At 45.8% G+C, this 27,714-nt stretch overlaps 1 protein-coding gene across 10 annotated transcripts in view; it reads right to left on the bottom strand.

Annotated features, from left to right (window-relative positions):
- NEDD4L (NEDD4 like E3 ubiquitin protein ligase) overlaps nt 1-27,714 on the bottom strand; it is an 85,463-nt gene that overhangs the window by 9,696 nt on the left and 48,053 nt on the right. For 3 of the 10 annotated variants that reach the window (XM_040090435.2, XM_040090433.2, XM_040090427.2), the window contains 14 exons: nt 15,679-15,729; nt 13,684-13,745; nt 13,482-13,584; nt 13,081-13,247; nt 12,098-12,230; nt 11,463-11,639; nt 10,227-10,301; nt 8,714-8,773; nt 6,568-6,699; nt 5,985-6,104; nt 5,141-5,338; nt 4,661-4,738; nt 3,238-3,292; nt 3,092-3,148 (listed from right to left, as the gene is read on the bottom strand). In XM_040090435.2, coding sequence (XP_039946369.1) covers nt 3,092-3,148; nt 3,238-3,292; nt 4,661-4,738; nt 5,141-5,338; nt 5,985-6,104; nt 6,568-6,699; nt 8,714-8,773; nt 10,227-10,301; nt 11,463-11,639; nt 12,098-12,230; nt 13,081-13,247; nt 13,482-13,584; nt 13,684-13,745; nt 15,679-15,729 — 1,468 coding nt within the window. The remainder of the gene's footprint in view (nt 1-3,091; nt 3,149-3,237; nt 3,293-4,660; nt 4,739-5,140; nt 5,339-5,984; nt 6,105-6,567; nt 6,700-8,713; nt 8,774-10,226; nt 10,302-11,462; nt 11,640-12,097; nt 12,231-13,080; nt 13,248-13,481; nt 13,585-13,683; nt 13,746-15,678; nt 15,730-27,714) is intronic. The other 7 variants (XM_040090437.2, XM_040090434.2, XM_040090430.2 and 4 more) reach the window with 4 other exon arrangements.

Here is a 27,714-nt window from a genome sequence, read left to right as displayed (position 1 = left end):
CGACAGAATCACAACAAAACAATGGTGTTGCAACAATAAGACAATGCTCCAAAGCCCATCCCAGGTGCCACCTGCAATGGTGAGGTGTTGGCCACCCGTGGCCTGCCATCCCTCTCTTTGCTACAGACACTGCTCCGGGTTAGGAACTGGGTATCAGGAATCAAGATTGCATTTCCATGTTTCTAGAACTGGACAAGCCCTCTAAGTTTTGAGCATCCCAAGCTGGTTTAAGAGGGACTGGATCTGAAAGGCATCATTCAGCAAATGTTAACTGAGAAAATTCTGAAGGATTGCAAGCATGTTTCAAGGCATTTGATCTATTAGTTAATTTAACAGTAAAATACTATTTTATTTCCCTTCACGCATTAAAGCTATTTATCACTTATGGGAATACTGGAGGGCTGCCAGCCTGAGCTCCAGGGACCGCAGAGATGCATCGAGCAGAGATGCATCGAGCAGAGCTGTTGCCAAGGTGGGACACCCAGCCCAGCCCTTTCCATTTTCAACCCCTACACTGGAATTCCCTTCTACAAAGTTCTCTGGTCACCTTCTTGACATCAGCAGCCATAAATCACAGTGCCAGCTTTCTGTGAAATCAGAAGTAACACAACTGGAAATGACTGACAGTGTGCCGGCTCTTTGCTCTCTGGACTTCAGAGTGTGTGATGACACCAACAAATCTCAGTCTGAGTTTCTTTTCAGAGTCTTACAGGGACTTCATATTAAAAATAGTGTTCCAGGGCTACAAGGGTCTGGCACTCCACCTGGAACTGCAGCTCAAGATTCTTTGTCTTATCCCAAGTGGACACAGATAACAAACTTATTCTTTTTGAAGAACATTTTCAAAAATTTAAAAAATCTGAGTCTTCCCACCAATACAATTCTCTGTCACAAGCCAGGCTCTCAGGCCTTTGAGGATTCCCTCTTCTCCCTGCCTTTCCAAGGGGCCCACTATTTCCCTGAAGTTTGGGACCCCTTGCCAGATACAGAACTCTCACAGCCAGACATTCCCAGTGCTGATGGCATCAGAAGGGTTACTCCAGGTTGGATTTAGGCACCCCTGTCAATTGTGCTGGTATTTTTCATGCCTTTTTCCACCAAAGTTTTACTCATTATTCCCATTCTGAGTAACACTTTGCAATTCTCCTTACACAGCCTCTTCCTGCACACTGCAATGGCTGTTGACCAGAGTCAATCTGATTTCCCATCCCATTTTTCTCCCCTCTCCTGCCCCGTTGCTTCCCCCTGATTCCTTGTGTAATGACTGATGCATATTGTGAATATCACCATGTGCTGGTGGATGTGGACAGACTTTGTGGGGAACTCATCCAATGTATCCCTCCCCCTTGTCCGTGAATCACTGGTAACTGTTCAGAAAATGGTTGCAGAATGGTTGTTTTCCCTTCTGCTCCCTTCCAACAGGTGGGCAGTACGTGTCTGGTAGGCTCCCAGGAATGGCAGCAGTGTGTGTGCTGCAGGGAACACTGGAGTGTCCATGGAAGGGGAAGTGCCTGAGGCAGCTGAGGGCCCAGAGAGCCAGGGAAAGGGGTTCAGGCTACCACTGACATCTGTGTGCTGCATCAGTAACTCAGTGTTTCTGGTCCCTGTGTAACAGCAGAGGGGCTGTGCTGGCTGCTGGGGACTTCTGCGGTTTCTCCCAAGGATAAGAAAACATTTCAAAAACAAGACAAACAGCGTTGGAGCACTCTGCAGCAGTTACAAAATGTGGCAGGGAAGCAGGACTCGGCCAGCAGCTGACTCTGTCAGACTTGTCCTGCTGGTTTTGTGTCCTGGCGGTGGCACAGCCCCTGGCCCTCCAGGCCCAGCCACCACAGCAGTGCTCGGGCACCGGGCTGGGACCAAAGGAACATTTGCTGGAAACAGGCAAAGCATTACCAAAAGCCTCCCTCAACTTTTGTGTGAAATGATATATGAGGCTAAACCCACTCAGATGAAAAGAGACTGGAGGGAGAATTCAGATGCACGCAAATTTTGTTTCCTAACAGTTACAAATTCTTTGAGGAAGTCTAATTAGCGTATGACTTTAACATTCCATTTTAGGGACTAACACACGCTCAAATAGCTTTAGGAAACTGAAAAATTAAAGAGTTGTAAGAGAGATTGGGAGGCTCAGCAGTTACACAGATGTTTTAATGGGACAGTTTTATCCTGTGACTCCTTAGTGGCAGCAGTTGAGAATCATTGGCCATAGTTACATTTCCAGATCTCTTGGGAAAAACAGTTACAGAAGGGATGAAGGATAATAACTCTGTACTGAAGTTTGGAAGAGGTTCATTGGGTGCTTGACAAGTGTATTATTTCTAATGTTTAGTTAAAAGCATTCATACAATTTCAAAGTTGGTCTTACTTTAAAGGCAGTCTCTCATTAATGACTTAATACTGTCAGCTCTATGGATGAGCGTGGGAGTCAGTGATACTGAGGGACGAACCTAATTCTGTCAAACTTGGGTAAGTTTAGGTTTTAACTCTCTGTGCACCCTCCTCTGATGGTTATGGGAGTTAGCTATGGCTGTGAAGAAATGTCTCATTATTAAGTCTTAAAATCTTGGAAAACAACAACAACAACAAAAAAAAAGTAAGAAGACCCAGCCCAGCCTTTCTGGGCTGCTTTGCTTCCAAACACCAACAAAACTCACACAGCAGTTCTGAGATGCTCTAGGAAGACAAATCTACAATGAAACATCACTTACACTAAAACTCCACTAACAGAACTGGAGAATATTAATGGGCTGGTGCAGTTTCACATGCTCTAAATAGGAAATAAGATCAGAATCAGCACTGCCACAGACCTGAAAGCAGAGGAAAGTACTTCTCAGTGCTACTTGCTCCACTGCCTATATGTGGAGCTGTGGCTACAGGATCTTTTCTCATCTTATTTTCTATTCCTAGTGTATATTTTAATTTATTAAGTGCAAATAAGCCACGGGATCATCAACAACAACAACAACAAATCCAAAATATCAACAAGAACAAAAGAAACCACAGAGAGGAAATGTTAATGCTTCACAAGTCAGAGAGGGACAAAGCTTGATGAGCCAATTAAAGCAAGCTTCCAGTGAATGTACAGTACCGTAGGAGGGCACTAAGTCTCTGGTATCAATGTCTCCACATATCAACACCTGGCTTCCTAAATGAAGAGTAAAATCATAAAGCTTTCACTTCAATACTTAGTACCTCCCTTTGTCTAGTCGCTCTAGTACCTGAGTGCTTACTTACTATGGTCTATATAAAACGTTCTTCCATCCAGGTGTATTCTTTCCTCCCAGCCAGGCTGGAAATGGGAAATAAAGAAAAGAGAGAGTAAGTGAAATAGTATCAGTCTCACACAGCCTGAAGCAGTGCACTGCCCACACCTACTGGACTTTTCTCAAAGTTGCTTGTGAGGCAGGAAACCCCAAGTCACCAGATGCATAATGGCAAGGCCAGAAATCCAGGCAGACTCAGACCTAGATCTTATATAGGTGACTGCATCCTGTGCAGGGAATATTTTTTAAAGCTTGGAAGAGGAAACCTCTTGCCTCAAGATTCCCACCCATTTCCTGCTGTGAGCAAACAATCACAGAGGACAGATGGTCCATCGTGGCTTGGTTTGAAAGTTTCTGCTCCTACTTCTGAAAGCCATGTGGGTTACTTACTGTAAACGTGTAACCCAGGCTCCCTGTACAGTGGGACAAGAATGTCCTAACCTAGTGCTCAGTGCTTCCCTTTTCATCCGTTCCCTTTTCTCATGTCCCAAGCGCCTGCAGTGCAGAAAGGAGAGCAGATGGCAGGCTCAAGGGATAGGCAATGCTGGCCAGCCTGGGCTGCCAGAAAATACAGAGGAGAAATTATTTCACTTCAATCTTGCTGGAGAAACTCGTGTTAAGTGCTGTAGTCATCCCAACCTCACTCCAAACCAGGAGGTTTAACTGAGGTGAAATCTGTTACTAACGATCTGTTGCTAGTGACAAGTCAGGCTACCCTGGTTTCACTGCATGTTTCACCCCCTAGCAGTTAACAGAACAAATTTTAACTGGCCCTTCAGTGCCTCCAAGGTTAACACACGTCCCCATCTACCTGGACAACTGCAGAAGCACAGCTGTTTCCTAAAGCCAAAGAGCATTCCTGCTACTGTGACCAGGAATGTGTCAGCTTTCACACATTACGCTCTGCCTTTAAGGTCTGGGAGTATTTTAAAAACGAAGCAAAGCTCTGCATTTGACGTGTCTGTAAACCCCCATTATACTTTGATTACAAGTATGGCAAAACTTCTGACATTAAATTGATTATTTGCTCTGCAAAATATATAGGTTTCATTGAAAAATCAAAATTTATTCTGATTTTTAAATGCTAGAAATGTGCTGATGCACTGATAGAGCTTGCTTGGCACAATCTGCTCTGTTTTTCCTAAGCAGTAAATGATTACCTAAAAGCACAGAGACACAGCCCAGGTACGTGCATGCAGAGCTCAACCCTTCAGTAGCTCAGAAAAAGGCCATCAGTTAGAGCCTCCTGGGCTGGCTCTGGAGGGCCTGAGCAAGCCCCAGCACAGAGCAGGGCTCCACAGCCTCTAATGAGGGCGGCAGCAGCCTGTGCCCAGAACAGAGCACTGCCCTGGCACAGCAGGTGGAGGTTAGAACACAGGCACAGCATCACTTACAGGAAGAGGGCCCAAGTCATTGGGGTTCAGAGATGCTTTGGATCTCAAATGCACCGGAAACTTCAGCCGTGGATCCTCCTGGAACACAGATATGCAACTGTAAATCCAACAGATCAAGGCAGGTCTACAGAGTCAAGCACCGACTTATTTAGAAATCCTCCTACATTACAGTTATTCTTTTATTTCCAGAGAATAAGACAAAACGTGCCTTATTAGGATTCCTGCAGTGCAGTGAATTTTCCGATGCGGAGTGAGTTAGGGTGATGTAAGACCCGACTCCATTACAGGTGGGCTATGCCCAGGGATACGCTTCGAAAACCACAGAGTCCTTAGGATGCCTGCGCTCCACGAGGGCTTTTACATCCCCACGCGTATTTTTGGCTCTTAAAAACACTGAGACGAGTGCCATGCTGAAATGGGGGCGTGCAGGCAGGAGACAGGTATGCCCACGGCCCCGGTGCCCCAGCCGGGGGCCCTTACCCAAGTGGTGGTCTTGGTGTTGTGGTCGATGAAGAAGGGGCGGCCATTCGGGGCGATGCGCATCTCCCAGCCCGGGGGCAGGAAGCTCTGGGCCCCCTTGTGCTGGGGCTTGGGGGAGTTGTAGGGGGACGGCTGCGGGGACTGAGGGTTGGAGAGGGTGTCCTTCACCGCCCTGCGCACCGGAGAGTCCTTCATGCCCTGCGGAGAGGAAACAGCACCATCGCTCAGACAGATCTGGGGCTGCACAACCAATCCAACTTAGCTTCACAGCCAACAGCTTTTCGTTCCAGATGCAATTAATACTACAATTAAATGCCAGGACTGATTTACTAGACCTTAATTAGCTCTGCCTGTGCCTTCTAACGTGCACAGCCTTTTGCTGTGAAGGACACGGTGTTCTGTGCCTTCCTCTGCAATTTACAGCTGACTGTACCTTCCCCAGCACCTACCCTGGATGTGTCCATATTTCATTTTACCAAGGAAAATACACAAGCCGTGTGTTGTGCTTCGGGGGCAACGTATCTCATTTACAAGAAAGCCTGTCAGTGCAAGGCTGTGTGGGCCACAGCTCTTCAAACTCTTAAGTGTGAAGAGGAAATCTGAAGAACTGGCTCCCTGCAGCACAGCCATGAGTAGCTGAGGCAAGAGTTTGAATCACACTGTCAGGAATTAAACACGCACAGGCTTTGATTGTGTGAGGAGCCACTTCAGCTATTCTTTAGCCACATCACAATGCGCACCAGTCCATTGGAATTCCTTTGATAGAGACTTAAAAGAAATGCAGGCCCTGTTTGAAGGACAAGGACTGAGGGTGGCAGTGTGGGAGCAGGCGGAAGGGGCTCACCTCAAGCGGCGCTGACAGGGTGACCGTGGGCGAGCTGAGGCTGCGGGGCCGCCGGATCTGCGGCTCGCTCAGGTGGTTGCTGCTGCTTGTGCCCGGCCCCATCATCCCATCCTCGGCGAGCTGTGCCAGAGCAAAGCCAGGTCACAAATGTCACAAACACTGCCCATGCATAGGACACATTCAAACTGATGTCACTGTTATCATCACTACCGTTCTCCTTAACCGTACATCCTTACAGACCCGGTATTTAGCATAACTCCACTGGAAGGGCCAAGAACGTATGGCTCTATTAATGGCTTGAGCCAACATTCAAATTCAATCCAAAGAACACATCTGCCTCCTTTTAAGAGCTCTTCTGCACCTCTGGAAATTCCTTCCCTTGCCGCAATCACCTTAACCCGTGCCTCAACACAACCAGAAGTAACTAAAACCATCCCAAATTGTTGCAGCTTTTTATGATTCATCTGTATTGTCATGACAATGCTTAGGATTTTCCCTTTAAATGTCAGACTTCTGGAAGCTGCTTCAACTGCAATGCCCCTCAGCCAAGCTGAGTGTTTGCCCCCTGGGTGCAGCCCGGTACCTGCATGATGGGCCGTGTCCACGTTGTGGTCCGGTTGTTGTGGTTCACGTAGTAGGTCCGGCCCTTGGCGTCCTTGCGCTCCTCCCAGCCCGAAGGTAAACCAGGCGTGGTATGCACATAAGCCACAGAAGGCTGCTCGGGCAAGAAATCACTGAATTTTTATTTTATAATAGCTAAAAACCATTTCAAAGTCGGTTGTTTGTAAGAAAAGGCAATCTGGTAACTTAAACTCCTCTTAATTGCAACAACCATATGGAAAAATTCAGTTTCTCATTTAATTCAAGCTCTTTGTCGTGTGCCTTTGAATCAAATATTTTTTTTCTCCCAAGAGATCTTTTGGGTCACTTTGACACAGATTCAGCAAATGGACAAGTTTGTATGCCCTCAAACATTCCATTTTGTTATACATAATGACAAAAAGGAACTCTATGTTTTAATGAGTTTTCCTTAAAAGGCTGGGTTTTCTTCCTTCTACAGGATGGATAAGTAAGAGTTAATTAACCATGCAGTCAAGATCTCCCAAGTCCTGTTCTCTTCTTTACCCCCAGGGTGTCTTGAATCGGTCTCCAGAAACCACTGTGGGTTTGGAAAGTTCTTTTTAACCATTTTGCTCTGTCACAAATGCTGCACTCAGGGCTCCGTGTCCCAATGACACGAGATAACTCCAAACTGGAGCTTCAACTTCAGCATGACAAAACCTTTCAGTAACAGCTCCACAAGTCAGACCGTGTTCTCAGAGAAGCTTACACATAACAGAGGAGTCACATCCTGTTGCCCAGAGGAACTGTGTCCCTGTGTGTGGCTGATGTTCTCTTGTGTCCTTCCTGTCCCCAAAGTACCCGAGCACGAGTTCATACACACGAGCTAGGAACTGGAACCAAGTGGGAAGAAGGAGCTGCATCATTCAGAGGCTGATGCTCTACAAGCTCTGGGGTTCTACCATGAAACAGCAAATTCCTCTGAAGGCTCCTGCTGAAATCCAGGATACATACTCTTCCTACCCTCTATATTCCTTGCTCCAGCAAGAGAATGAACTTAATTCCTGTTTTTGCTTTATCTCCGTCAGACCTTTCCCAGAGCAAGTGCCAAAGGCAATGCAGGTGCTGTTTTAAGAGCAGAGCACAGCTGACACAAGGAACTGGAGAACTGCAGGGATAATCAAGAAAGGAACGGAGAAAAGACACTGGATGGGTCAGGAAGCTGACATATATCTAGCACAATTAACTAACTACTAATGAGTCAGGCATTTTATTTAGGCTTTGCTATTTGCAAGTGTGCTCCTCTGGTTCTAAAATTAAAAACCAGTGAATATAGGCAGTATTACAGAACGACGCATCAACACCCAAAGTAAGATTTATTTATTTCTCAGATGTAAATAGCAATTTATACCAAGTATAAATTAAATTTCTTTCTCTGAAACAAATTCTCTAGGAGGGCATAAATTCATAAAAGCCATTTATGATAGTTACTGTAAATTATCTCCTTGAAATAACTCACTTCAGACTGGCAGTTAATTAGGTTAACTAAATTATATATATTGAACCTTTAAAGTTCAATATAGATTAAACCCACTTTCCTTGTATTACACTTTCAGCAAGGCACATCAAGAATTTTATGGGATGATCAAACTGCAGTCTTGGGCTGCTGGGGAACTGCTGGAAAATGAAACTGGCATTCAGTAAGACCATTAAGAGCTCTGTGCTATATCACTGTAGCCCAAGGCTCTCAAATTAAGACCAACTCTAAGAATTAGAATTAATTAGTCTAATGGAGAGGAAGGGAGGACAGATACAAGATGCAAACACAGCTACATGTACGATGATTTGAAGTCTCTAATCACTGCTGCTTCCAGTATCCCTTTTAAAAGAATTAGCTGTTGCAGCTCATGGCAGTTCCTTAGTGCACAGCTTTGTCATAACCCAATGGCATATCCATGTCCCTAAACCATGCCAGTATTTGAGTGCAATTGCAGTGTTTTGAGAAATTTTGAGACAATGTGAGACAAAAATATGTAAGCTTTCATTCAATAGCTGTATTTCATTCAACACATGGCTGCTTTATGGAAAAATCCAAGTTCCTCATTGTACAAGACCTAAAAGTCCCCCCATTTTATTTAGAGATAGTGCTTGATAAAGAGTTTTATTACCGTTGGCTCCTCTCCCCCTGTGACAGTTGAAGAACGAGCTCTCCTAGAGGGACCATTCTGCTGTTAAATGATAATTAACGTTACACATATTTACTGAAGAAGGTCACAGGTTACCGTCACATCTTTAGGAGTAAGGCAGCAGAGACATTTACCAAGAGAGAGCAGTTAGATAATTGCAAATCTGAAAAGAGTCAGTCGCTGGTAAGCGAGCCAGGATCCCAGAGGAGCGCTGGAGTTAGGAAGAACACGTACTTAGTTGCCAGAAGAGAAATGATCATTAGCTCAGGAAGGATGAAACGTGGTTAAGATCAGGTAAGATGATGTTTTGGAGCAATGCTCTCGTGCTGCTGATTTGAACATGTGCTCAGGAAATGCGTGTCCCTCAGGAAGCAGGAGAAAGGCCTCCCCAGCCCCAGGACAGCCCCTGGCTCCAGCAGTGCTCAACAGCAATAAAGCAGCACAGCAGCCCTTGTTCCCCCTGCAGTCAGGCACAGGGAGCAGCAGCTGAGGCACGACTGCACTGGGAGCCACCCCACTGCTCACCCCCAGAGCCAGGGACATGCTCCAGCTACAGTAATAACTGCTACAGCACGGGGAAAAGCTCTGTGGTTTCTGGAAACAGCCACCCAAGAGCAGCAGAGAGAACAAGCAACACAGAGGCACCAGCTTCGGTAACAAATTTCTTGGTATGCACAAGGTTTTCTATTTGCAGATTCACACGGGGCATATTTATAACTTTTAAAAAATGAAGAAAAAACTCTTAGAAGAAAAGCATAATCCTTGGAAAGATTCTTTTGCAATCTGGCTGGTTTTATTCAAAAGCACACCTTGCACATTCCTGTTTTAAGTGGCCTCTCTGTACCTACTGCTGAGAGGTGGCAGAGAACAAACCTGCCACCTCTGCAACCCTTGCACGTGGGCTGTAGGAGGCACCACTTTCTGTCAGCTGGAGCAGAGTGTGCATGGTTCTGATGGGAGAGAGAAGCTTTGTTTACAAAGCATCTTTGTATCTTCTCCTGTTTGAACAATCTCTGTAAATAAACCTGCAGAAGTTGCTTCCTTTTCACTACAACCAGGCAAACCACCAATCCTTTGGGATGTTAGACATATTTACATATTGCACGTAAAATCCACTTATGGGCCACAGAAATAGGTCTGCTGTGAGAGTCCTGTGGCTGCTCCGGTTCCAGGTCGAGCTGGTTCTCCTGCCCTCTCCTCCCCCAGCTAAGAGCACCCCTTGGAGGAGTTTCTGCACTGACTGCACAGAGGAGTGCAATAACCTAAATTTCCATGGTAAACAACTGAGGAGAGGGTGACCTGCTCATTTTCCTGCCTCAGGAATGTCCTCCTTTTTCAGCTCACATGAATTTGGCCTCCATTAGCATTTGTGACCATCAGATGCCCACCCTGGCCACTGATCTGCGCCTGACTAGAGCTGAGCCAAGGCAAGGTGTCATTCAGAATCAGAGATGTCCACACAAAAAGGAAGGACTAGAAGGGAGCTCTGGCTTACCAGGGATAACTGGGACTGTTCAGCGACTGTGTCTGTCACACTGCAGGACCTCAGCCGTGAAGAAGGTTCTCTTTGCTGCAAGGAAAAAAACAGAAAGAAGTCTCCAAGTTAGGGTGTCTTAAAACATGATGTTTATTCTGAGAATTCAGTAATTACAGGTACTAACCTCTTTGTAGCAAATCTCCTGTAAACAATTACCTACTTCTGTTTTACCACAGAGTGGTATATCCCATTTCTCTACTTCCTACATATTACACAAAAAAGGGCCCATCCGTTTTCCTAGAGGAGAAATGTCAACATGAACAAACCCATGAATTATTGAAAAAATGAAGGCATTAAGAAATATATCCAAAATCAAATACTATGGATGAGAGCTCAAAGTCTTAAAAATTCATTTACTTTAAAAAAAGATGGTATTTCTTAAAAAAAAAAAAATCCGTTTTAATTTTCCTCTTTGCTACTAACTTCTGAATTAGTTGTGTCTTCTTCCAAGATGCATCCTTCATGACTGAACTAAAAAAGCAGACATGCATCGTGTCTGATTGACACCACAATGTAATTCCCCCCCCCCAGTCCAGCTGGGCACTCCAGGGCTGAGCAGTGTTCAGGAAAACACAGCACTGACACAGCTGCAGTAAAACCAGTGGAGAGCTGCTAAAACTGCACTTCTCAACACAAGCCCAAGTGTCTCTGCATGCAGATCCAGCAGAGCTGTCACTTGTGACCAGCCCCCACAGGCGACATTACCATCAGTCAGAGACCACCTGCATTGGCTCTTTGGGAAAAATGCACCTAATCAAGATTCTGTTTGATGAGAACAAGAGTATTTCTTATCTCTTGAACTGCAGAGGTACCTTGATAGCATCATACTAAAGAATAAAAAATAAATAAGAGCATGATATTCTGTTTAATATTTACAATTATTTTTGTAATCAAAAAGACACAAAACATTACCCCACTTGTATATGTGTTATCCTGATTTTTTTATGATATCTGACTAATGGATAACACACATAGAGAGACCTATTTTTTTTTGTTTTGTGAACTGAGGAATTCTGTTGTCTGAGGCAGTTTACTTGATGGTGAAGCTGTGATGCATTTTTTGGAAGGGAATTTTAACTGCATGCTCAGGTTTTCCTGAGCCCAGCAATGGCTCCCCATGCATGAAGCGATTCAGGTCATGCCAAAGAATTGCACATTTGTGCACTAGAGGTTTACAGATTACACATTACGTACAATCAAAGAGCCGAGTTGTTCCCCATTGGAATCAGGAGTGACCTGGAGTCTTCTGCTCAGCTCCTCAGACAGCTCCTGAGGACTGGTCCGGGACACTGGAGATGCAGGAGGAGGTGGCAGTGACAAGCTTAAGGAATCCCCACTGGCACTTGCCTCCTCTGAAATGGTTTCCCAAGGCTAATGAAAGAGAAGAAACTAAGTTCAGCTTTTATACAGACCGAGTCTTCTTCCCCTTTGCCTTCTGTGTGATCATCTCGCTGTGCCGACACACTAACAACAGCTTCTCTTCACCCTAAATCAAGGCACTACAGAAAACTGAAGCACAGGGCAGCTCCAGCCAGTCCCACTGTTGTTCAGAGCAGAATATGAAAGTGTTTCTATCAATGTACATAGGACAAGCAATTTAGAATGCTGAATTGACACAGGACTCAGTGCTGTCCATGGGCCAGCTGCAGGGGACTCTGGCAGTGAGGCTCTGGCTGCATTGTCATGGTGCTGCTGGCATTTGCCCAAGGCAGTCTCCACAAGTGCCCTGTAAAACCACGACTCTCTGTGCTGTGTGTAATTCGCTCACACGTGAGAAACACAGCAGCTCAAAGTTTAGTCAGCTCCTTCAGCCCAAGGCTGGGGCATACCTCAGGAATGTCTCCACTCTCCATGGGCTCTGGCTCCAGATCCTCACTGATGTGGCGCCGCGAGCGGAACCGCCTGTGAGCTGCCTCTTGGTTTATCTGTCTGATATTGTTATCTGACTCGGATCCCACATCACTGCAGAGGGAACCCAGCATGGGAAAGAGAAAAGAACAAGAAAATAACGCAGGTTAAACAAAGCCCCCCATTTTGTCCATCACCTTCAAAACCTCAGTAATGATTTCGATTATAAAAGTCTTTATTCATGCTCGTATCAAGCTTCATAACTAGGAGACTGTTTCATCCCTCAGTTCAAAGAAAATAAAACTGGAAGCAATTCACAAATATCACAGAACACCAGGTTGGGAAGGACCTCAGGGGTCATCTGGTTCAGTCTCTCCTGGCAAGGAAACCATGGCGTAGACAAGACGGCCCAGCATTCTGTGGAGCCCAACCTTGGACATGTCCAGAGCTGGGAGATCCAGCACTTCCTTGGACATGGTTTAGTGGTGGCCTCAGCAGTGCTGGGTTAAATACATCATCTCAGTATAACTCCTAACACTGTCAGTTATTCACACAGCTTGCTAAGTCTAATCTTGAGAAGATACCGCCACAGCTTGCAGACCTCTCTGATAGCACATCCAGGGAATGAAGCCTATTCACAGAAGAATAACCAGGATCTCCTCAAAGCTAATCTGTTCAACTTCATTAAAACTCTATTGAGTTGACTTTTTTCCTTACCTCTTCAACAGTCTCTATAAACAAAGTACTTTATTCCTGTTCAATTACTGACTGAAAAATTCCTTATCTGTCTCCAAATAGTCTAAGGCGCATTGTTAATGCACCGCCTTCCCTGCCATCCCAGAACGCTCTGTGTCTCTGTGATCGGCTGGGGCCGGGAAGTCTTTCAGGCATAAACAAAGCTCCCTTTCCTTTCTGACTGGAGCCTCAGCTGGGCTCTCCACCCTCGCCAGCCCCCGCTGCTTACATGAGGCTGGGTCGGTGCCACTGGGTGGTCCTGTTGTTGTGATTCACGTAGTAAGTCCGCCCCAGGTTGTCCACCTTCTCTTCCCAGCCAGGAGGCAGCGGAGGAGGCGGCAACTCCTCCTGACGTTGAGATGCGGCATCGCTGGAATCCACCACATCCCAGCCATGCTTAGGAACGAAGGAAAAAGACCTCTGTGTTACAGTGTCCTCCTCATTTCAATGGGAAAAGAGCTAAATCCCCATCAGTCTGTGAAAGAGGGATTTCCAAAGGTGGCTGGGTGTTCTCCTGGTGGCTTGGTGCCAAAGAGAACCAACTGCCAACTCTGTTTCCAGGGCTTTATCCTTCAAGTGCAGCTGAATCCACAATTTTTCTTGAATCCTTCCATGAGGATTCAGCCTTACCTCAGAGTCATCCCTCTGATCACTGTTTTCTTCCTCTTGGCCACCGTTTTTGGGCATATACGCCATCTTCAGTCTCAAGAAACCCTTCACACGAGATTTGTGGCTACAAGACATGGAGGTACATCACATTTAACAACTCTTAAATAATTGCAAATAAAAAAAGCCATGAAGTAAGAAATAATTTAAAGATCCTTCCTCTCACCTTCTTGGTCTGAGGAGGAAATCCTTAAACGTGTACGGCCTCTCCATGGTTGGGTCTTCAGTCTGTAAGCAGTAAAGAAAATGGCAAATTAAAGGGCTTGCCCACAAGTCCAGCCACATAAAGAACATTCACACAACAGGCTGACAGATTTCATCTCTGATTTCCACTGAATCCTAAGTTACCTAAAGCCTGGAATCTTGGAAACTTTCTGTTCCTTGAGAATTTCAGCTTTCTTACTAAGTCACATCCTCCACACGTGCAAACACACAGCTGCTATAGGTACAGAAGTAGGAATTTCAGATGCCAAGGGGAAAGGATGATGGATCCATACACACGCTTTCCTTGCTGATTATCTGGGGAACTTTATTCTAAAGTTGAAGCATGAACTGTGTTACACTTGGCAGCCAAATCCACGCAGCCTCTCCTTTCATTGCCTGACCTCTGCCCCTGCCAGCGCCTACTTTCTCTGCGAGAGACACGCTGCCTGTTTCGTTTTGCTCAGAGATGCAGATTTTAACAAGCTCACCAGGACACCAAGGCATGACGATTCAGCACTGCTGCTCAGTGCTCAGCTGGAAGGGACGTGCTTCCAGTGAGGAGCTGTGTGTTTTACCCAAATTCTGTCAATAGTAATTAGCCAGTATTGGAGAAACAAGGACTTGCACATCAGCAGGATGAGAAAGCTGATTATTAATAACTCCATCCCAACGCATCTATCAATCAAGGCAGTGCAAGGATGACTGCAGATGCAGTGTGCTCACACACCTTCCCCACCAGGTAACTCTCTCCTTGGATGGGGCAGTGCCCGGGGAGGTCACAGCCTCTGAGGGAAGGACTGCTCTGAGACACAGCAGCTTTGCCATAGAAAATGTCTGAGGGGAAAAGGACTCTTCCCACTGCTCCACCAGGGCTATTTAGATCTTGTCTGTGGATACGTAAATTAAGACATCCTCACGAGCCCAGAAACAAGCAATCCTGCACAGCACAGCTGGGATGACAAGAGCTCCAGTGAGAAGGGAACGTATCACACAAGGGGCTCCTGATCCTTCCCTTGTAGCTTTCCACTGTTACAGCTGATAACCCAACACTCCACGTGCAGACTCCAGATCAACCGTAACAGATACATCTAAACAAGCATCACCCTGCAAGTCAGTACAAAGCCATTTTTCTCCTACAATAACATCCATCAATAGCAAGAAGTCAAAATCAGACACAAAAAGCCAGCTATGCTCAACTGACACCTTATTTTGATGCAAACACTGTGATAATTTCACCTATTCACACATAAAAAGCCCTGCAAGATCACAGATGTTAGGATTAACATGCACGACATTTAAAAAGTATTAACTGCATTCAGCCAATGTTAATCATCCAAAAGACTATATAATATCAGAAATGTTTTGTACCAAGGCTAAAGCCTATAGACATACATGTATATATTTATTCCTATTTATAAATCTATAAATAGAAATGGCACTTAATTTAGCATCTGATTTTGCAGCCCATGCAGAATCCTGGCTGCTGGGGGGGAACCAGACAGCTGGACCTTTACAGAATTCCAGAACCAGCTACACAGAATTCCTGCATTAATTAAGAAATAGAAACAAGCATTCCCACCCTCAAACCAAACACCTCAGATGCCTGTTGACAATAAAATGATTCAAACCCCATGTCAATTACTTTCAATTGATTGCTATTGAACTCTTACTGCTGGCAAAGAGTTCAATTTCAGCTAAAATAATGAACAGATGACATAGTTCTGGCAGCCTTTTGATTTTTCATGCATTTGCTGAAGCAAATCTGCTTTCGTGAAGCTTTTTTTGCACAGAAAGTGCATCCCTTCCATGCACAGCTGGTGCATCTCCCTGTCCCTGTGCAAGTGAGGGCTGGTTGTCTGTAAGAGTTTCCTTTAAGCTCTGCTGGCTTTAGGAGAATGTGAGTGGTGTGTGCAATCAGCTGGAATAGCCCCAGGGGTTTCAGAGCTCTGGTGCTTACCGGGAGGTGACTGAGCGGCACATCCACCTGGCCCAGGAAGTCGTCTCTGGTCTGTCATACAGAAAGCAAACTTACATCAGAATGACAGAAAATCATAAATACCAATCTAGTCACAATGGGGCAAAACTAAAGATGGGTGAGTACCATTATTTTAGAAATCACCGGTTTCTACTCTACTTTTGTTGTTCCAATTCATTTATCTCAGCACAGTATTTCTCGTGACACTCCAAGCAGGGTCCTGAGCCCACAGCTCATGTGGTGGTGCTGACACAATTCTGCCTGGGGGGAAAGCACCAAAGCCAACCCAGAGTCCCCCAAGTGGTTTCCTGTTGACGGAGGACAGATCCAAGTCTTCCTTCCCGGACTGACAGTCCCACACTTGCCCATGGTGGGAGCAGCTCACCCAAATGGGGTGAGTTCCAGCGTTTGGGTCCAGCCTGGGGCTGTCGCCCACAAAGGCAAAGCATGGAAACGCTGGCAGCAGGATGCCAAGGGACACCGGTGGCAGACGGGTGTTTGCTGTGGGACCTGGGCCCTGTGTCAAGGGACACCGGGGATTCACTCAGACAGGAATTCTCAAGACCAAACCCAACCATTGACCAGGGAACGCAGTTTCTCCCAGATACTGTTTGTGACACCAGATATCAGGCCCAGTGATTCCCAAATAACCTGCTGCCTATTTATAACCACGCTATGCATGGAATTCCAGGAAGTGCATGCTGCTGCTGCACAGCCAAGTTTACATATTTCTCATAGCAGAGCATTAAGTTTAATATTAAGATTCATATTTTATATGATAACATCATAACAATTCTGTTTCTACTACAAATATAGGCCTACGTTTCGTGATCCCCACAGAATGGACACATGCTGCCATGCTGGATGCTATGGAACGGCACAACAAGCACCAAGGAGATCGTGGTTTTTCCACTTTTAAATACAACAACAGTGAGTAGATTCTTCATTACAGAATTTTGACTATTAATTTTCCTAGCAAATACTAGAAAAACCTGGTAGCATGCCCCATTTCTAGGGAACTAAAATGTTTTCCCCTTAATGCTGGCAAATCCCAAGTACTCCCCACCTCCTGCTTCAGTACAGTCACCCCAATGACAACTGCTGTGAAGAAAATATACACTACTGCTACAGCTCCTCTTGCAGCTTTTAGCTCAAGAAAAACACAACTCAGGGATACAGACAGTGTTCAGGTAGGTTAGAAGCAGCCTTAAAGAAGCTGAACCAACAAAATGTGTTTGTAGCTTCCAGTGGAACTGGAAACCCGTCAGTCCCAGCCAGCTCGGTAAGTGGAATTACTTCCTCATCTAATTCTGCATGGATATGGTCACCTTTGCCAGAATTAGGGCTCTTGGAACACTCAGTCTTTATGTAACACTTGACTCTGCACATACATCTGTAAGAAAAGGGGGGGATGCTAGTATATTAATATTAATATTTAGTATTTTTGTTCTGTGAAAAGAATTTTCATTTGCAAGCCTCCACAGCCCTAAAAATTTAGGCTTTCTCACTTTGGGGCTTCCTGCTTCCAGCAAAGGCACCTCATGCGCCACAGAACCTTCTCCACTGCCTTCTTTTTCCCATTTCTCATTATAATGATGTCATTTGGGGTTTGCCTTTTATTTTCTTTTCTATGTTCTCTGTATTCTTCACACATATATTTTTAACTCTGTCGCCTATTGTATCAGTAGCTAGTTTTCCCAGTACTTTTCCACGGCCTTTCCCTAGGCAGAAAGACAAAACAAATTCCAGAGCTCCAAGCCCCAGGAGGTACAAGGCCACATGCTATCTTGGTTCTTCCTGGGAACCAAGGCCGAGAACAACTCTTGGAGATCCATTCTCATGGACAAAGAACAGCCCTGCTGAGGTGGGGCTCCAGAGAAGGGGCTTGGCCTGGGGAGAATTGCATCACCACTTGTCCTCCTCATTGGTGCTTTTTATCAATTATGCTAATTTGCTAGAACCTATAAAAATGTACTCACCCCCCCAGGGGGGTTGGGCTTTTGTGGGCATCTTTCCAGAACTGCTCCTGAAGGCCTTCAAAAAGAGATCCCCTTTTATATTACCTCCTAAGTAAAATTACCTCAGGGTTCATTTCCAGGCTGGGAAAAAGGCAACAATAACAATGTCTGCTTGGAGAAACTCTCTGTCACTGAAACCCACAGGGCCACCCAAGGCAGCAGCCTGTTCAGCTGCGTATCACAGGATTCCACTGCTAATTCCTGCTCCAGTCTGAGCCCCCAGACCACAACAAAGGCATAAGATGCAGATGCTCACACTCAGCTATGGCTCCAATGGGACTTTCCCAAGCAGAATGAGTGACCCCTGAAATGCCACTGCTCCCGCAGCACTGCTCCTGTCCCACCTGGAACTGAGTGGGCAGCAGGAGGAGCACACGCAGGCAGGGGTGGGGCAGGGCTCAGATGCTTTGTTACACTCTTACTGCAAAGCCCAAGCGTGACAAGACCTAGCCTAAAATTTCCTCATTAGCCTGTAACACTCCAGAGCAATTTCACAAAGTTTCAGCATTCCCTGTTCCACCTGGGGATTGGTTTAGCACATGTATCGTGAAAAAGGAGAAAGTCAGACACTGTCCTGTTTTCCAAGGAGCTCTTAAATATATTTATTCTAAATATATTACAGCCATGTTATTTCCAAGCTTTTCAAGTCACCGCAGCCCTGCTGGGTTAACACGGAATGTGATGAGAGTGGTTGTGAAGGATGCTCATGGGAACAGCATGTGGTACATGTGCCAGCAGTGGTTTGGTGGGAGGGAGGGACAGGGACCCCAGCCCTCGGGGACACGGCAGCTGGCTTTAACCTGCTGATCCTGAGAGCCAAAGGCACCGTGCAGATGGGATAAACCCACCTGGCAAAGCCAAATCCCAGGCTCTCAGGAGGACATTCTCACCTCCACTGAGATTAAGCACAAATTAAGCCAATTTTCCTGATGCAGTACTTAAACCCTGCACCTGAGACGTGATTGTGCCATTGCTACCGAGTCCTGGAAAACTGCTCCAGGAGTGGTCCAGACTGGCTCAGACAGCACCACATTTCCCTGCACAAATACAACAGAGATGCACACATCAATCAACAGGAAAAATACAAGCGCAGAAAACACTGCTGCCTTCCCAGAGAGCTACAGGAAATCACGTCTCTCCTGGAGAGAAAACTCCTCTGAACTGTATGTTTACCAAAGGCTTTAAAAATGAAAAGGACCCCCAAAAAACAAAGAAGATTTGTGTTCATGAAAGGATTGTTAATTATTAAAAACAAACAAACCAAGAAACTAGCAGCAAAATACAATTTTATTAATTGAAACAAAGCACATTTAACTGCTCTTAACTAAAACCTAGAAGTATGAATTAGCCATCACAGATGTGTCTCTATACCTCAGGCTTATCAACTCCCTGATCTCATTCTCATAAATGTGACAAACAAACTGTGACTTTTCCTCCAGGCAGTTCAATACAGCAGTGTCAGATGAGTTTCCCTGGTGCCTTCCCTCTCAACTTTCATTTTATGACCCAATTAGTGCCCGCTCGGGTGTCAGTGCCACGCACCGGGCATAGGGGAACACAAGGCACTGCACGAGGCTCCCAGTGTCACACACACCCCTCGCTCTGCAGCCTGGCATGCCACAGAACCAGGGACATGCAGGCAGCCCCTGGGCCTGGGAGCCAAACCAGAGCTGAGATTCAGCAATTACGGCCCGAGCTGCAATTTCCCAGATGAGGCAGTGGCATTCCAGAATCATCACAGCTGAGGGAGAAATGTCTCCTTCCTGGCACACATGGACAATCACAACTGGATCAGTTCTTAAATGGATTAAGCAAATCGCAAGACATAAGCATCAATTATTTAAATTCTGAATTAGTTCTCTTGCACTGCCACTGCTTATTTAAACATAACAAAAAACACGGGGCACCTCTGCCAAGATCTGACGTGCTCCTGAAACACTCCAGACAATGTCAGGGAAAAAACAGCAAATTAAGCCTTACTCTGTCCATAGCTGAGCTCATTGTAATGAAAGGTGTGACACACAGGAGGCTGCTCCTCTCTACCTGTGATGGACAGAGTGAATACCTGCTGTTATTACCATTGCTGCATTATCAGCAGCCTCTGGAAAGGTGGGAATCCATTACTCCTTAGACACTGAACAAACCAAATATGGACAAAGGAAAGGAGCAGCAATGGCAGGAAGGAGGAGCTGGTGCCTGAGATACCCAAAACAGGCCTGAGCCATGAGAGGTTGTGGAAAGTAAGAACAGAATCAATGCACAGAATTGAAAGAACAGGTAGAAAGTGTAGAACAAAGTAAAGGTACTGGGACAGCTTCTGTCCCATGTTCTGTAAGAAATGAAGGAGTTTTTGGAAAAAAACCTCTCAGAACAAAAGTTAAGCAATCTTCTAATGAAGTTTCACTGTAACTCCCCAGGAAAGAACAGCGAGGCACAATGGAAGGGCTCAAGTTCCCAATGCAACAGTCAGTAAGCACCACTAAGTTGTAAACACTCTGCACAATAATCTGTTCTGCGGAGTAACAGAAAACCCTGCCCTCTGCAATCCCTGTAACTGCAGCCTGAGATACCCAAAGCAGTCCCACAGCAGTCCCAGAGCTGCAGCATGGGCAGGAACACAGAGCTCAGGACCCTGCTGACGTGGCCATGTCCTGGGGCCCACCTGTGAGCAGGTGGCACCTCGGCAGTTCGTGCCCAGAGCTCTGCCCAGCAGGAGCCAACCCTCTCTGCCCGCTCCACGAACATCGTGTCACGGCAGGAGAAGGGCACCACGCCAAGAACACCCTTCCACAGAACTCTGGCTGAAACTCTTTGCTCAGAACCCTCAAGCCACCTTCCTTACCTGAGTTACAGAGACAGAAAATAACGGTAGGAAGTAAGTCTCATACCAAGTTTGGGAAATGTCGCTCTTCAAAAGAGCAAAGAAATGTGTTTTATGAAGGAGCAGCAAAGTACATCAGGTACGTGCAGAGCTGCGGCACACGGTGTGTAACACAAACACCTGCATGCCTTTGATAGCTGAGGAGCCAAAAGGCACAACATTTCAAAAACAAAGGCATTCCAAGTTGAGGAACTGTAGATGCGAGGCCAGCTTGTTAAAGCCAGCAAGTGAAATGAAGGCAGATTTACAGCAGGAGGATTGTTCCAAGGAAGGGGGACTGGTGGCTCTCCAAAGCACAAACAGCTGCATTTTACTACTTGGAACTTGCACAGAGGCCCCTCCAAATTCTTTATTTGTTCAGCCTCATCCTTGGCACTGCTCCCACCTGGGGAGGTGCCCAGAGCACAGTGCAGCACTCCCTGCTCCTGCAGAGCCCCAGAGCAGCCCCAAAACGCAGGGATTCCAGCATGAGCATTCCCAGAGGGAGGGGCACCTGGAGCCTTCTCCTGTCGATCCTGGCAAGCAGGCGAGGGAAGCTGGGGCAGCTCTGCTGTGCAGCACTGAGCACAACAAAAAGTGTAATTAACTAGCAAATTGTTCATTAATGTCTTGCTGCAGACACCAGGAACTGTTCAAACAACAGACCTCTTATTGTCCCCACCACCATTTCTTCTCTCCTCTGCACTAATCCACTTATCCTACCTTTTCCTTCTGCTCAAAGAAGTGTCCTACTTTCTCTGTTTCTTTTTGTCATCAACAGCAGTTCAGGTTTTTGGATATATTTAGACTTTTGGATTCCACTATATATCATGTCATGACCAATATTTCTGTGTAAGTGCTTTCTCGGCAGAAAGCAGTTCAAGAAATACAACCCTCAGAAAAGCCAGGTTCTGCAAAAGCAGAAATGCCCTCCAGTGCTAGGGGGATTTTCATTCCCCCTAAAGCTATTCCAGTGCTTCTAATATAGCCTGGAGAACTGCAGCAACTGAGATCTGAAGGACTTGAGATGCAGAATGCATACAGCGCTGGCAAGTGTGCTGGAAGATGAGCAGCAGGATAGCTGGTTTTAACAGGAAGGTTAAAATGGTCATCACCTTTTAAAACACTTTCACCTCCTCCTGCAACCTGAAGAAGGCAGCTGAGAAAAGAAAAATTAAAAGACTTGTGTGGGAATTGAACAAAGACAAAACAGAAGAAATCCACAGATTATCTCTCAAAATTGGTCAAAACCAGAACTGCTATTTTCATAAATAGCTTAGAAAATAGAGGGATTAGGGGTGCATCACTTCCAGAGGCATAATGTGTACAAAATATTCTGCACAGACATGCTGAGTGAGCAAAACTGGGCACTTTGGAATTTTTCTAACTAATGATTCTTCTCCCTGCAGCTCTTCCATGATTCTGGCCAATTTTACTGGCATTCTTCATGCAAAGTAGAATATTTCTCAACTCGAGAACTCTGCAGCAAAGAACTGCTCTTCAAACAATGAAATTTTAGTCATCCATCACACTGATGTAACATCCTTCATTACTGAGCACTATTCCTGAATTTACTCTCCTTGATATGCACACTGCTCATTGCAAAGCAGCACTGAAATAATAGAAAATGACTCACGGCACGGTGAAAGTCCCCAGTTTTCCATTCAGCAGAGATGCTCATTTCTGCCATTCCACCCGCTCCTTACCCACCCCATGCACGGGGACATCAGCCACTCCCAGCAGCTTCACACACAGTAATCCCTGCTGTAACCCGAGCTCACCAGACCAGGGACAGCGTGGAACCAAACGTTTATCAGGAAGGCCCCATAAAGCCTTGTGGGCACACACATTTATCCAAGCTGTGAATGCCGTGCCAGTGTGGTGGTTGTGTCCAGCTCACAGAGTTACAGCTCCCTGTGTGTGTGAGCTGAACTCCCTCTCTGGGGAAGCCGAGGGTGCACATCTCTATTAACAACAGTCCAGAAAACCGCAGTTGAAGTTCACCTCCATAATAATGCAGGATCAGGCCTTAGTTTAAAAATGACACCCTAAGAGTGAGCTGTGCTGGGAAAGCTCTGCTCTCCCCAGCAGTGTGTGAGTGCCCTATAAACTGCCAGGGATGACCGGGAGCAGCAGCCCCTGGCTGCACCTCTGCCAAGCGTCCAGCTCTGTTACATCAGGAGCATCAGCACACTTTTATGGATCATGATGCAGCGCTTTGGGTATGTGGGCTGAGGTTAAACAACAGAGAAGCGGTGGCAGGGAAATCAAAGACGTGAAAGGCTCTGCAGGCAGGGAAATGAGATTGCTGGAATGCAATCAGGGAAGGCACGCTGACATTTATTCAGCTTGAGTTTTCCAAAGGTACTAAGTACATTCTTTCAGCTGGCTGATCCCAGCAGCACTTACGCTCTAGAAGGCATTAGGCCTGGCAGTAAAAGATGTCGTATTTTTGCTTTAATGTTTTTCCTAGTGGTATGGAAAAAAGCAAGATCCACTGTAAGAGTTCTAAAGGCCACTTTTCTGTGACACAGGACTGCATTCTAATAGTCAGAATCCTGAGGGGAAAAAGGGCTGTGCACTGACCAGGGGGAACAATGAGGTACTTCATGCTGAGGACATCAACTAACTACTCCTAACTTCTGTAAATTAATCATCATTTACACCTACACATGTTCAGGCACTTTTTCCTTGCTGAGACCAAGAACCTTCACACCTGCTCAACTTTCAAGGTCAGAAACAACACATTTGTTTGTAACAGAAAGGAGAGCCAAGATTATATTGACTAGTTCATGGGGATCAGTCACTAAAATTTACTGCCATATTTTTTTTATGGTGGGTAATTTAAATTGCAGTCAGTTGAAAATCCTGTGGGTAACCGGTAATATGAACTCTCTGGGTGAAAAATCAAGAACACGGGAAAAAGCTTGAAAAGTTTGTTACGCACATTTTTTAAAATTTACTTTGTTTGTGTTCTGGAATTCTGCACAATGATTTGATTAGAGCGAAAACCAGAAAAGCCAGAACTCCAGCACTATCGGCTGCAAATGTCTGGTCAGAGCTGCCAATGCCCATTAAATTTAGGAGCAGAACAAAAGGCAAGGAAGAGTTCTGGGCAGCTCTGAGCTCCCAGGAAGCTTCTGCAGGAGCCTGCCTGTGCTGGGAAGGGGACACACGGTGCCAATTCCCACATCAGCCCCGTGGAGAATGGAGCCGAATTCTTTCCCCTCCCTCCCCTTCCCGCATCTGTTTGGGCTGCAACTGGCACCAGGAGCCCAAGTGATGTCACCTGCCCGATCAGACCCTCTGGAACTCACTGCTGGAGCCACAAACACTGCCCAGCACAGCCAGCTCGGCCCCTGGGGGCACGGGAACCGTCTCACCCCCTCCGGCTGCCGTCCCCTCCCAGCCTTCCTGAGCAGTGCAGGGAACGCAGTGGAGATGCTTCGGAGAGATCAGGTCCTACAGGGGGATGGAGATGCACCTATTCCACGGGAAAGGAAAGTATTTCACATTCCTACCTACAGCCTGGTGGAAGCTGGGAAGTTGGTTAATTGCACTGAATTCATAGGATTTACAAGCTCAGACAGCCAAGCAACCAAAGCCCCCACAGAAACCCTTCTCCCATCCTCTTTTAACTGAACCTTAGTTAAGGAACAACAAAATACCAAACCCCAGCAAAATGCAATGTTAGTTCCCTAAGGAAAAAACACTGCAAGGCTTACTGGGGGATGGCAAGAGCAAGAGTAGATTGATTTTAGTTCTCTCACTAAATAGAAAGCAGGTAAGGTTTGCTTTCCTTTAAGACATTTGCATTGGGGGCGCTGCGTCAAGGCCAAAAAGATATTAAAAAATGGTGACATCAGACCAAAAGAAATCTCTTAAGACCAGTTCCCACAGTGCAATGGTTCCTGGAAAGTTTTCCCTACTCAGCCAGCGTGCCATTCCCCACATTTGCAAGCAGCAAAAAAAACCTGCATTTCACTTGCTCAGTTAAGATCAGGTGTTTTTACACAGTAAATTCAAAACATTTAATAGACCTCAAATAGCATCACCACACATTAACTGATTACTGAAAACCTCTTTTTCATACTTTGTGTGTAACTGAACCCTCTCAGAAATTGCTGGTACCCAGCCTCACAGCAGAGACAAGGCAAACGTTCACAAATGGAAATATAATTTATTTCATTATGCAATTTTTATGCACTGAGCTGACTCACAAAAGTATATTTAGGCCCTGGATAACATCCAAGCTAATAATTAATTACGTTTTCAACTACTTGCAGTGTAATTCCTAATATTTCCCATTTTACCTGTTCTTTTTTAATGCTGTGGGTATGACTGCATATGAGTGACTGGTGAGCAAAAGGGGTAGAAACAAGGAGAGATACTGGCCATTCAACAGACACAGTAAGAGACAAGCAATCACAGAGTCGGCATCAAGATTAGTTTTCTAAAACCCATGATCAGAAGATTAATTGTAAAATAAGACTTCTTTGACCAATAACCCCACAGCACTGTTCATCCTGGAATGAGGAGAAATCCCCCAGCACGCTTCCCAATGCAATTCCATAGTGCCAGCAGATAGTCAGCAACGACCGTGTCAGTGCCACAGGAGCAGCAAAGCCTGCCCTTGCAAAGGGGCAGCAGCCCCAGGAACAGCAGAAAACGCAGATGGATCTGCAGCTTTTCCTTCCCGATGGCTGCCACGCAAATAGAAGCAACCTTTTGGGAGCACAGCCTGTCCTTCCAGATGCACATCCCCTTCCCTTGGCAGCGCTCCTGCACAGCTCTCCCACACAGGCATGGTCAGACAGAGCTCAGCTTACAGCTCACAGGGCTTTGGGTCTTCCTCTCCCGTTTCCACAGGCATGAATGACAGCACTGGAGACAAAGCTGACAATCGCGTCAGGCCACGGACATTCAGAGCTGAATCTCTCTCTCATTGAAGATAAAAGTCCTACCTTACAACAAAGTTGTAAATGTTATTTTCTAGAATCCATAAAACATAGCCTGGAAGTTGTTCCTTCCAACCCAGGCTGAAAGGGAAGCTGCAGCTTTCCACCAAAGCACTGACAGCTCTGGACTCACAGCGCAGAGGGCAATTTTTATTTTATTTCAACGACTCATCTCATTCCTTTGCCTGCAGCTCTGGAAGCTTTTCCCACACAACCTTTTAATTTTTTCATTCCTCTTGCAGACAAAATCCCAGCTGGTCATCATGCTGGTTTAATTAATTTATTTTTCTGTACATAGCTGCTGACTTTTGGAAGCTCTCAATGCCATCCTAATAGATGGAAAGATGGATAAAAGCATGGGACTTCAGATGAAGAGATGAAGTAATATATTTTACAATGAGATTTAATCTGGAAACTAACTAAACAGGGTAGATTTGGCTTTGGAATAGCTGCTGAACTAAAAACTTCAGTTCAGGTGCAGAACTTCTGTTTATGTGTACAAAACACGCACATTCTGAGACTCATCATTACTTGACAGCTTCTCTCAAATAGAAAAGCAGCAGAACAGCACAAAAAGCAATCAACACTCTCTGGTTTCTTATCTGTAATTTTCTGAGGCTAGATCTGCACCAAGGCAGCTCTGGCTGGCACCTGCAGCGTTAAACCCATGTCAGCATTTCCATGATAAATTCTCCACTTTAGAGACTGCTGTGTACCCAAACTCACATACAGATTTTCCAGGCAGGAGCAAAGAGTTTCTTACTGCTATTTTAAAAAGTGCTACTATTTCCATCTTTGCTGCTTGAAGTTTTATTCCTGTTTCTTTCACAAATACCGACAGATACAGATTTCAAGAGAAAAAGAAAAATGCCTGACACAAAATTCAGAATCCCAAGGAGCTCTGGGAATGTGGAGGCATGAGGTAAAAAGACAGCACTGCCAACTCTTGACTCTCAGAAAACTTGACTAAAAATTACAGATGGGTTTCTTAATTCTGCAGGTTAATTTACACTACTTGCCATGAATTATTTTGTCCTCCACCATGGGGAGGGGAGAAAAAAAGCAGAATTTATTCAGGTCCTGGGTACTTCTTGCCTTGCAAAGAAGCTCCTGCTGTGCCCAGGTTGGCATGTGCCCACCTGCCCCCTCCCCAACAGCCAGTGCTTCAGAACACACCTGCAAGCTGATGGGCACTACAATTAATAAGGGGGGCAGCTGATTTCTTGTTGAGGAGAGAAGAACTGGCTCTGTCCTTAACAGAAAAGCTAAAGAGACCCAAGGAATGGAATTCATCATGCTCTACCTGCAGCTGTCAACAAAGCCCTTATCTGCAGAGAGCAGAGGCTTTCCAGATGGCCATCTACACTCCTTTGCAGAGCAAGTGGAGAGCCAGGAAATTCACTGCACTATTCATTTGAACCATTTAAACCTCCAGCTCAGGTCACATGAATTTATTCTAGAAATGCCTGTTAGTTTGCAGGTAACAACCCCTGAAGCAGGACAGCAAACTCAGACATGTGCAATGCAGAAAGAAAAGCCCCTGAGCTGCATCAGACCTGTGCAGCTCTGAGGAGAAAGCAGCCTCTGGAACGTGCAGCCAGGCTGGGAGGGCTGGGGGTCTTCACCTGGAAAGGAGAAGGCTCCAGGGAGACCTCAGAGCCCCTTTCAGTGCCCAAAGAGGGCCTACAAAAAGCTGGAAAAGCAACTTTTTGCAGAGGCACACAGTGATAGGTCAAGGGGGGACAGTTTTAAACTAAAAGGGGAGAGATCTAGGTCAGATATTAGGAAGAAATTCTCTACTCAGAGGGCAGTGAGATGGACACAGGTTGGCCAGAGAAGCTGTAGCTTGCCTCACCCCTGGAAGTGTCTAAGGCCAGGTTGGGCAGGGGTTGGAGCTACCTGGATACTGGAGGGTGTCTCTGCCCCTGGGAGGATAAGCATTAAAGTCCCTTTCCACCCAAATCATCCTGATTCTGTGCAAGTCTCCAATGCCCAGCTTGCTGTCATTCCACATGTCAGATCCTAATGCAGTAACTGCTGCTTCCACTGTCATCCACATGGAAGCAGGCCAGGCACACAAGCACTTACATACAAGTTCCTTAGGAATGGGATTTGTCCCATTTTGGTCTATTTGTTCCTTGGACTTGGCAGACATTTCAATTTGGGGTTCAGGAACTATATG

This window comes from Hirundo rustica, chromosome Z (genome assembly GCF_015227805.2).
Source record: "Hirundo rustica isolate bHirRus1 chromosome Z, bHirRus1.pri.v3, whole genome shotgun sequence".
Lineage (NCBI taxonomy): Eukaryota > Metazoa > Chordata > Aves > Passeriformes > Hirundinidae > Hirundo > Hirundo rustica.
This window is presented reverse-complemented; position numbering and strand designations above follow the sequence as displayed.